The following is an 11,386-nucleotide window of genomic DNA, read 5'->3' on the forward strand; positions in this document are numbered from 1 at the left end:
AAAAGAAAAAAAGAAAAACAAAACCAAAAACAACAGAAAAACCAAAAACCAAGAAAATAAAAAGGCCAGCCTGGTCTACAGAGGAAGTTCTAGGACAGCCAGGGTTACACAGAGAAACCCCGTCTTGACACAAACAAAAACAAACAAAAAAAGGAAAACCACATAATATATGGTTTTATTTATATCTAACATTCAGAATGGGCAAACCCTCACAGAAAGAGGAAGTAATTTAGGGGTTGTCTAGGGCTCGGAGAATGAGGAAGGATAGGGAATGGGTACAAGATTTCTCTTATTACTTTATTTATTTGTGTGTGAGTGCGCATGCACACCCAGTGGTGTGGTGCTCTGTTGGTGGCCATAGGACTACCTTTGGGAATTGATTCTCTCCTTCTATCCTGGGGGTCCTGGGCTTGAACTCAGGTTGTCAGTCTCAGCAGCAAGTGCCTCTTAACTGCCGAGCCATCTCACCGGCTCCAGGATTTCTTTTGTGGGTGATGAAAATATTCTAAAATTAGATAAAGATTAAAGGGTGGTTATGTATAAAGTGCTCAGAGCAGTCTGACACATCAAAAATGATCCTAAAGTCATCGTTAAATAAAGCTTACCTCCAAAGGAAGGCATACATGCTGATGAACGTGGAGGTAGGAGTGGGGGTAGGGGTGCGGGTGGGAATCTGTTCATTAGTATGATTTTTAAGGTGATTCTTTCCATTCTTGAGTGCTACTGGCTGTTGTGTACTTTTTATAAATCTTGTGATTGTCTTATGGAGAGCATCATTATATTGGAGTAGAGATTATATATATTAAATATTATATATATTAAAAGTGTTAATTTATTAGACATAAACTATGTTATACTGAGTTTCTCCCCCACCTTCCAAGTGGGAAGTGGCTCAGGGTTCTGAAAGACACATGATGATCTGCCCTTGAGTCACAAGCCTAAGACAGGATGCAGATGGCAGCAGAAGGCAAGGTTTTCACAGAGACGAATTTGGATGGACAGCCAGGAAAGCATGCTGAAAGAGCCAGCTAAGCCAGGCAGTGGTGGCGCATGCCTTTAATCCCAGCACTTGGGAGGCAGAGGCAGAGGCAGGTGGACTTCCAAGTTCGAGGCCAGCCTGGTCTACAGAGTGAGTACCAGGACAGCTGGGGCTACAGAGAGAAACCCTGTCTCGGGAAAAAAAAAAAAAACAAAAAAAAAAAACAAAAAAAACAACCTTATGGAGGTGGTGCTAGAGAGGCAGTTTAGAGGCCAAGAGAGCTGGCTGCTCAGTTCTGGGGGATCCAGTGCTTTCTTTTGGCCCCCTTGGGTCTTGCACACATGTGGTGCAGAGAGGTACATGTGGTCTGGCTCTGCCTGTGAGTGCCCTGACATTGTGTATCTTGTATGTTCAGTTGTTTTGTTGGTGTTTTTGGAGATGGGGTTTTGCTTTGTAGCCAGGCTGGCCCCACTTCCTGGGTTCTGAGATCACAGGTGTGATATAAATACCAGTTCTATGTACCACTGAGGATGGACCCCAGGACTTTGTGCATGCTGGGTAAACAATCTGCCAAATAATCTACACCCCAGTAGCAGCATCTTCTTAAGTTAACCAAGACGTAAGGTTGCAAACAACTGGGCAATTTCTAGGGTTTTGAAGAAGCTCATTTTGACTACTAAAAGTTTTGTTACTTTATTATATATGTTGGGGTCCAGGAGATGCCCCACAAACCACAGGAACACCAATCTCAATCAGACAAGGATGGTTTATTGAACCCGCAACTAAATACTGATTGACTAGGGCCACACCTCAGGTTCTAGAGTTCAAGGCTGTGCGTTGGACATTTCTCAGGGCCATCTTATAAAGGCTAAAACCGCAAAAGCCACAATGAGATCTTTCGCAGATGCTGGAAGTGCTGCCCAGTGGTTAGCCCTGACTCAAGCCAGTCTAGACATAACAGTTCATATTGACCTCTAATTTGATGGGTCCTCCATGAAGCTTATAGTTGTGGGATTTCTTAAGATTAACAAACCTCAGAGCATACAGAACATAGCAGGGGGTATGGGCAGCATGACCCTCCTCTGAGTCAAGTTAATTTATTTTTATTTTTTTTGCGTCAGTGACTGGCAGGCATATTACAGCAATGATATGAAATAGCTGGTGGACATGGAACAAAATGACTACAGCTATGCTGGGGGTGGGGCAGGCCTCAACAGTATATGTGGTGGGAGGGTAGCACATGCTATATAGCACATATGGGGGATCTGAGGACAGTTTATTCAAGTCAGTTTTCTTCTACCATGTGAGACACGGGGACCTTTCCATGCCACACTCGGCAGCACATGCTTTCCCTGCTGAGCCACGGTTTTCCTTTTTTTCTTTCTTTTTAAATATTTATTTATTTAATTTTTATGTATATGAGTACACTGTAGTTGTACAGATGGTTGTGAGCCATCATGTGGTTGCTGGGAATTGAACTCAGGACCTCTGCTTACTCGGCCCCACTGGCTCCCGCACAAGAATTCATTTATTATATATGTAAGTACACTGTAGCTGTCTTTAGACACACCAGAAGAGGGCATCAGATCTCATTACAGATGGTTGTGAACCACCATGTGGTTGCTGGGATTTGAACTCCGGACCTTTGGAAGAGCAGTTGGTGCTCTTAACCACTGAGCCATCTCTCCAGCCCTGAGCCATGGTTTTCATAGCATTGTGTTGCTTTCCATTCTAGAAACACTTCCTCCTATTGTCTTTGGGTTTTCTTTGCTAGTCTATTTGGAGACAGGGCTCCTCTGTGTAGCTCTGGCTATCTTAGAACTTGTTCTGTAGATCAGACCTTCCTTGAGCTCAGAGATCTGCCTGCCTCTGTCTCCAAGGTGCTGAGATTAAAGACATGTGGCCACCACCAACCATCCAGCTCTTTGTTTTTAAAGGTTTACTCAATTGTACATTTATATAATGTCATTTGGAGGCTTTAGTTGTTTAAGGCAAGGTTTTCACGGAACTCAGGCTATCTTTGAACTCCTGATCTTTCGTTACTACTTCCTAAGTGATGGGGTTACAGATGTGTTCCACTACATCTATGAATCCATTTTACTGTGTTTTGAGAGTTGGAGATAGAGCTCAGTTGGTAAAGTGCAGGCCTAGCACTGGACTTGCACTCCAGTACCACACACACCAAGCTTAGTGACACATGTCTGTAATCCAACCACTTAGGAGGAAGAAATAGGGGTATCAGAAGTTCAAAGTCATCCTTTGCTACATATTGAGTTCAGAGCCAGCAGCCTATGCTACATGAGACCCTGTCTCCAAAAGAAGGAGGAGGAGGAAGAGGAGGAGAAGGAAGAGAAAGAAGAGGAGGAGAGGGCTGGAGAGAATGGCTTAGCAATTAAGAGCACTTGTTGCTTTTGCAGAAGACTGGGATTCAGTTCCCAGAACCCACTTGGGTCGCTCAGAACTACCTGTAACTCTGGGTCCTGAGGATTAAATACCCTCTTCCAGTCTCCAAGGGCACAGTACAAACATATATACAGCCATGCAAGCAGGCAGAAGAAAACAAAACAAAATTCACAAAATAATCTTTTTTTTTTCCTTTCTTCCCCCCCCCCCCCTTTATTAGAAAGAATGGCTGTGTTTAACTACTGGCCCACAAAATTCCTAAAGATTTTAATGACTTTCATCAGGACCCTCCTGGATGCAGAGCTGAGCTCTGAAAACCTCTAGGGTGCTCACAGGGCACTGCCTCTCCATAGCTGCAACTCATCCTGTGTGAAACAGACTCCATATCCTTCAGCGTGCAAGCCTCTGGCAGGGCTGGCTGGCAGAGCACACAGTACCAGCAGGTAGGGTGTTCTAGACGGTGGCTTGGGGTGGAGAAGACTACAGACAAGTCCAAACCGTGACAGAAACACTGAATTATTATTGATTCTGATCTCAGGGAATCTCATCTGAACTTATGGTAAAAGCTGACTTCTTTTTTGTTTCCCTGACTCTAAGGTGAAACTTCACCAATCCAACAAGTCTTTGTCTTGTAGAATCTCTAACTAGAAGTCTTTGAGACAAGTATGGGGCAAAGGTAGAAATGTCGAGGTGGGGGCAGGGGTAAAGGTTTCCAGCAGACAGCCTCTGAGGAATGTGTACCTTAGCCCATGCTCCATGGGAACAGTTGTGTGTTTGTGTGTGTTTCAACTTTGGGGCTTACTCAAATAATAACAAAACCTGCTTTGTGATCACAGAATGACTCCTTGTTGGGGTGCATCTTAATTATGATTAATTACTAGGAGGATTATGAGGAAGGGCTTTCACTGAGCCAGCTCTGCTCCTCACAGAGCCTCTTGTCAGGTTGGAGCATGAATCCCCGGCTTCCTTGAATTCAGTGGGCTGAGCTTCCGCATGGAAGTCAACACACAACAGGGCAATTGTACCTCCTTTCTAGACCTTTGCCTTCCTTCCCTTCTCCACAGAGAGATCAGCAGAAAGAGGCAGAGTTGAGCTCAGTGTTATGGGCCAGCTACTGGTTTCCTCAGGTTTTAGTGTGGCTTGCCTCAGTCAACAACAGACGTTCCCCAGACATCCTGTGCCCTGTGCTGAGTTAGCACCACGGAGAGCTAGTACTTATAAGGGATGCTTGGAGGGAGTTTGGAAACCAGCTAAAACCAGCTAAAGTTCCACCTGATAGGATGCAAACTAGTTCCTCAGTTACTTTCATTCACAAATTGGATTACTAGAGTCAGCAAAGGTGGTCTCCACAACCCCAAGGAAGTAGCTTCAGAGCTGTGTTACTGCTAAACACCACTTTCTCTGTTTCTTTTGTGTGTGCATGGATGTATGTGTTGTTTGTGTTTGCATGCGATTTGTATATGTATGTAAATTTTCTCCACCCTTCCCCTATCCCTGTGTGTGTGTGTGTGTGTGTGTGTGTGTGTGTGTGTGTGTGAAGGCCAGAAGAGTGTCTTTCCTCAGGGTCAGGGTCCACTTTTTGTTTTTGAGGCAGGGTCTCTTATTGGCCTAAAACTTGCCTAGCAAATTTGTCTGGCTTGTCAGCAGGATCCACCTTTTTCTGCCTCTTCAGCAAAGCATTGTCTAATAAGGATAGATTTTCTTTCTTTTATTTTCTTTTTTCTTTTTGTTTTTTTGAGACAGGGTTCTCTGTGTAGCCCTGGCTGTCCTGGAACTCACTCAGTAGACCAGGAAAAAGAATACCTGCCTCTGCCTCCCAAATGCTAGGATTAAAGGTGTGCACCACCACTGCCCAGCTGATAGATTTTCTTTATATGGGGTTCTGGAGATCAAATCCAGGTCCTCATGCTTACAAGGCAAACAATCTCTCCATTTCGTTTAAGGTATCTTCTACTCCACCTGGAAGCTGCTCCCTCCTCACACCCATCACCACCCCTTAACACAGTTCCTGTAAGAGGACACCTACTTCATGTTAAGCCCAGCAGGAGCTCCAAGGTGACTCAGACAGGGGTGCTGTCCTCAAGGGGTTTACAGTCACAGGAACAATAAAACATGACAGGGCTAGGCTGGGGCAGGGCTATGGATGCTCAGTTATTTGTGGGATTGTGGAGAAGCCATCGATGAAGTCATATTCCAGGTGTGTCTTGACGAATGAAAGGAAGAGCATCTGCCAGGGGAACAAGAGAGGGCAGGAAGGGCTGTCTTGGCAGAGGGGCCAGCTTGAGCTCACTGCTACGTCTGCGAGTGAAGTCAGAAACATTCTGTGCTTGATTAATTGAAATTTTTTTAAAAGTTTAAAGTTCCTCAGAAGCTGATCTGATATGAGGGTCAACCTAAGATGAAGAGGCTAAGAAAGTTCTGATAAGTAAAAATGAAGAAAATAAAGCCCGGGATAAAACACCGAGGACCATGTTGGTAAAAATAAGAAAAGAAAAATTAAAAGGAGAAAAAAGAGAGACAAAAGTCCCAGATTGAATTATGTGGGTTATTATGGTCTTCTTTATATCTTCCTAAAATAATTGTCTGTGTTACCTGCTGCCCACGCCTCATTCCTCTGTCTCCAGAGGGCGCACGGATCTTCACCTTGCCGCCTATGGCTGAGGGGGCGGGGCTCCCGGAGTCAGTATGGATTGACGATTGGCTGATCCAGGTGTCGGTCACGGCATCCCGCCTCCGCTTTACGTCACATGACGCAGCCCATCATGGCGGCGGGAGCGCGGCTGCCTGGGCCCGCGGCTCCTCAGGCAGGTCGCCGTTGCTGCTGTTGAGGGGCGGCGACGGCAGCGCAGACGGGCGGGAAGGATGATGCTGGCTCTGCGGCCAGAGCGGCGGATGCAGACCAGGAACAAGGCTGACGGTTGGCTAAAGAGACGTGTGTCCCGAAGCAGCCGGCGCTGGTGTCGCTGAGGCGGCGCGGAGGACTGACTGACTGAAGGCGGCGACCCAAGAGTCGGCCCCGTGGGGGACCGCGGGGTGGACGAGATGCCGGGGCCGCCGGCGTCGTCGCCCCCGCCGATGCTGCTGCTCCTGCTCCTCACCATCGGCAGTGCCCGGGCCGCGCCACTTCCGCAAACAGGTGCAGGTGAGCGGAGCCCGGGGGCTGCGGGGCCGCTGCGTCTTGCGGGGCGGCGGCGAGGTTGGCGGGCCTGCGGGGTTGGGCCACCTCTGCGACGGATCGGAGGCCTGCGGAGGGCAGGAGGCCGTGGGATGCGAGCGATCCTAGGGAGATTTCTTGCCGCAGGGGCGTGGGATGGGGGCGGGGGCGCGGCGGCGTGGTGGGGGTTGGGGAAGACGGCGGGGCGAGGTGGCAGCGACGGGTTCCCCTACATCCCTGGGGGACTCTTTCCCCGGACTCTAAACTTGTTGCCCTAAAGGTCCCTCCAGCTTCTGTTCTCGACACTTCTTCCTTTTTTCTAGATGTCACCTGCCTCTTGTGGCTTTTCTCACGTCTTATAATAAGAACCGTTTCTTCTCTCTCCTCATTCCTTAAATAAAACCAATGACTAGCGGAAGCTGTGCAGTTTTCTAGGCTCACGGAAACTTGTTCTAAAGTTGTAAATTGATTTTAGATGCTGTGGTTGTTGGGTTACTCGTTTATTTATTTATTTTTCGGAATGAGTCTCTGGGGATGAGAAAGGAACAAACGATACATATTTTTGTTTTAGGAAGCTAGTGACTGGAGTAGCAGCTTTTGAGTAAACATTGACAAATTGGCCTGAGGGTAATTGAACTGTCTATTTTAGCGACATCAGTGAGTGGTTTTTGTTTGTTTGTTTGTTTGTTTGGGTTTTTTGTTTTGTTTTGTTTTTCGAGACAGGGTTTCACCATATAGCCCTGGCTGTCCTGGAACTCACTCTGTAGACCAGGCTGGCCACGAACTCAGAAATCCACCTGCCTTTGCCTCTCAGGTGTTGGGATTAAAGGCATGTGCCACCACTGCCTGGCTTGTGGTTTTCTTTTCAAGCTCTCAGCCCGTCTATATTTTCTGCATATAGTTTTGATTTGGAGTTTCTTCAACCAAAGAAACCATCTCAGAAATTTTAAGGAAAAACCAAATCTAGGCTAACTTTCCATCAATAAAGATTATTTTTTTTTCAACGGAGGGAATGGTATTGACATTTCAAAGAACTTTGGAGGTTGGAAAGTCCTTAAAGATAATTTAGTCTAGTTTCTTCATCTTTTGCTTTGAGGATGCTAGAACCCTGGTGATCAAAAGATATATTCCAGGTGACATAGCCAAGTTGTAGTTAGATTCAAACCCTGGTCTTAGATTCACCTTGTCTTGTGATTCCACCCCACCTCCCAGTTCACTTCAAGTCTTAACTGTCTGTGGAATGGACCTGAGGTCAAGGTTTAAAGGTAGAACTGCCTCCGCACAATATGGGTGCTTCAAACAAATCTACAATGAAAGAGGTGTTATGGCTTCCGGAACTACACTAGATTACTGTTGAGTGCCCTTCAGTTGAGCATTAAGTGGTGTGATTATACTATATAATGCAGCATTGTGTTTGTGCTATCTCCTTGGAATCAAGTCTTTTTGGTGACTTCAGTGTTCTGAGTCAATGGATAAGATAACTGAATGTTGGCAGAAGTCGATAGTCAACCAGGATGGACATTGCAGAAAATACTAGGGAAGCTGGGAAAGATTATATAGAAAGGTAGTGATGTTGCTATGTAAGGATATTGACATTTAAATAGAAAATTAACACTAGATAGCACAGTGGATCAAATGTGTGTGACAAGGGGATTCCAGAAACTTCCAGAAGTTCTTGTGCCTATCAGTTTTTATGCATTTTGACATATATGTGTATGTGTGTATATATGATGTATCTATTTGTGAAAGTGTATCTGTCTGCTTGTCTATCTTTCTCCCCTGCATTTTATTCTATTGCCACACCATTTTATACAGGCTGGAATTTCAGAGAGCTGAGTTTTGTTGAGGCTTTGTAAAACAAAGCAACCTGAAAAACATAAACCCATGAGTAGAACTATTATGTTTTGACATGAGTGAAGCCCAGGTGATTTGTATCAACTTTTGCATATTTTTCTTTCCTATCTTGATCCTTGGAGGGAGCCATATAAACTGTGTGTAAATGATGCATTATTAAATATCAAACAGATGTATGGAATTGTTTCTCTGTCCAAATAGCTTATTGATATTACAACTGGGATAGATTTCTGGCTCCCTTTTCCTTTCTCCCCTTCTCCCTCTCTCCTCCTCTCCCTCTCCTGTACTAGGGATTGAACACGGGATCTCACACATGCCGGACACTCAATCATAGAGATAGATTTTGTTTTGTTTTGTTTTGTTTTTTGATCAAAGGTAAAGAAACTTTTGTGTTAATCACATTTATTGAGCTCACTGGTTAAAAACGAAGGTCCTATCATGAATATATATGGTAGATAAAAGTGCAGCTATGCATTGAAAACATAACTGGTGTGTCTAATCTAGAGACCTGTACAAAACAAGGCTAGCCTTCCCAAGTAAGGGTAGGCCCGTTGCATAGACCCCTTTGCCCCTGTATGGGCTAATTTTGTGTTAACTCAACACAACCTAGAGTCATCAAAGAGGAAGGAGCCTCAGTTGAGGAAATGCTTCCATGAGGTCCAGCTCCAAGGCATTTTCTCAATTAGTGATCAGTGGGGTGTGGCCCAGCTCATTGTGGGTGGTGGTCCTGAGTTCTATAAAAAAAGCAGATTGAGCAATCCAGGGGAAGCAAGCTAATAAGCAGCATCCTCCATGGCCTTTGCATTCGCTCTTGTCTTTGGGGATCCTGCCCTGACTTCTTTCAGTGATGAACAGGAGTGCTGTGGAAGTGCAAGCTGAATAAACCCTTTCCTCCCCAACTTGCTTTTTGGCCATGGTGTTTTGTTGCAGCAGTAGAACCTAAGACAGCCTCCTTGTTCTTATTCTCAAGGTAAAGGTCAGACTGTTTAATGGTGCCTTTGAGAAAGCAAACTTCTCAGAAATAGGTTAGGTGTGTGTGCTGGGGGAATATACTTTAAGCCAGGTATGGTAGTACATACCTGTTACCTGAACATTCAGGCGGTAGAAGCAGGACACTCAATGCAGGAATCAGGGCCAACCTATGTAGTGATGTTACACATAGTGAGTTCCAGGCCAGCCATAGGGCCTCATATTGAGACTCTGTCTCAAAATACAAAATAACAACAGTAGATACATGAGACTTTTATCTTGTGCTTGCCTGTTTGCCTGAAAAACAAGAAGCTGTGACTAAAGTTCTTTTTAAATTTTTATCTATTTATGTGTATGGGTATTTGCACCACATAGGTGTTTGGTGCCTGGGGAGGCCAGAAGAGGGCGTCAGATCTCTGGAACTGGAGTTATAGATGATTGTGAATAGCTGTGTGGGTGCTAGGAATCGAACCCAGGTCCTCTGTAAGAATATCCTGAGCTCATACTGCTGAGTCATTTCTATCTCCAGCCCTTAAAAGTTCTTGAATGAACTTTTTAGGTTATATAAAAAGCAATAGACTTCATTAGGGCATTGTTATTCATATGTAATTTTAAAATTGAAATTAAGTTATGTAAGATGCCCTTGTTGGTCAGAGTCACTTGCAGGATTGGAAGTTGAAAGGTGTTTATTCATTGACTTATAGTAAAGCTATGTAAATATGTGGGTTGCCATGCGTATGGTAGGTCATAGTTATGCCCCTACCCCTTTTATTTTTTGAGGCAGAATCTTGCTTGGGTAGCAAAGGCTGTCCACCAAATCGGGATCCTCCTGCCTCAGCCTCTGGAGTGCTGAGATTACAGGGGTGCACTATGCCTGTTGTATGGTTCAGAAAACATTTTGTTGTTGTTGAATTATATTGTGGGCCACTTTATGTCTGAAGGATGTCTTTTATCTATGAGTCCCTTTCCCTGAAGATCCCTGTTTCTACTATATGGGCCCTTGTTATGGACACGGAGCACTTGCTGGATCTTACTTGGGAGCTTAGGGGAAGGGAGAGAATCCAATTTTCACCAACACTGCCAAATGAGGAAACTAAGGTTATAGTTAGCTTCTTTTCTGTTTGGTCACCAGATCTTTCTTAGGTACTCATATATTCCTCTTGGAAGAGCATGTGGATTCATAGCACAAATCTGAACGTGAAGACAGGAAGATCCTATAGTGGTTGGTTTATGTGAACACTCTCCTCTGAGCCACATTGTCTTGTTCATATTAGGATGGTGGTTAGACAGGGAAACCCACTTCTATTGTTCTGCGGCATATTAGGTCACAGAAGACAGAGGAAGCTTTTAGCAGTTCCAGATAAAGGCCCTCTCCAAAGCCGGTGGGACTCAGCTGCTGATTAAACGTAGCTTGTGAATCTAGTGCTTTAGTTTAGATGTGGCAAACAATCTTGTATCTCGAACAAATTTCCTACAGTGAAGGGATTGCTTTCCAAGGTTTGAGTTTTTGTCTTAATTTTCACAGCTTCTGAGAAATAAATATTTTTCAGTTGTCTTCTCATGTAGATTCTTAGGGCTTGCAAATGGATTTAGGTTGGGATTGCTCTAATTGCTTTCACTTGGTGACATTTTTGTGTCACCAAATATGCTGCTGTTGTGTACCATAATCAAAACTCTGCCCAGTTTTGTAGCTGATCCGCAGTGAGGTTACCAAATCCTTAGAGCTGCTGTTATCAGGGTGCTGACTGTTCATGCACTTGAAATTTAGAGAGTCCTTGGGTCCTCTCTGTCCCCTGTGGGCTGTGTCACTTTGATAACTGTTATACATATTAAAAAAAAGGACATTGTCAGGCTGGAGAGATGGCTCAGTGGTTAAGAGCACTGACTGCTCCTCCAAAGGTCCTGAGTTCAAATCCCAGCAATCACATGGTGGCTCACAGCCATCTGTAATGAGATCAGATGCCCTCTTCTGGTGTCAGCTACAATGTGCTTACATATAGTAAATAAATAAATCTTTAAAAAAAAAA

General features: G+C 44.7%; 1 protein-coding gene and 1 long non-coding RNA gene across 4 annotated transcripts in view; one reads left to right on the forward strand and one right to left on the reverse strand.

Annotated features, from left to right (window-relative positions):
- Nucleotides 1–283: 283 nt before the first annotated feature.
- LOC116068730 lies at nucleotides 284–6,155 on the reverse strand. The gene is made up of 3 exons (XR_004109671.1): nucleotides 5,975–6,155; nucleotides 5,409–5,609; nucleotides 284–505 (listed from the first exon to the last, which is right to left on the reverse strand). It is a non-coding gene; the product is annotated as an uncharacterized LOC116068730 (long non-coding RNA).
- A 244-nt stretch (nucleotides 6,156–6,399) lies between these two features.
- Lmtk2 (lemur tyrosine kinase 2) overlaps nucleotides 6,400–11,386 on the forward strand; it is a 94,353-nt gene continuing 89,366 nt past the window's right edge. For 2 of the 3 annotated variants that reach the window (XM_031338661.1, XM_031338662.1), the window contains exon 1: nucleotides 6,400–6,524. In XM_031338661.1, the coding sequence (XP_031194521.1) occupies nucleotides 6,425–6,524 (100 nt within the window). In that variant the 5' untranslated portion in view covers nucleotides 6,400–6,424. The remainder of the gene's footprint in view (nucleotides 6,525–11,386) is intronic. The other variant, XM_031338663.1, reaches the window with a different exon arrangement.

Source organism: Mastomys coucha, unplaced genomic scaffold (genome assembly GCF_008632895.1).
Source record: "Mastomys coucha isolate ucsf_1 unplaced genomic scaffold, UCSF_Mcou_1 pScaffold22, whole genome shotgun sequence".
NCBI classification, from domain to species: Eukaryota; Metazoa; Chordata; class Mammalia; order Rodentia; family Muridae; genus Mastomys; species Mastomys coucha.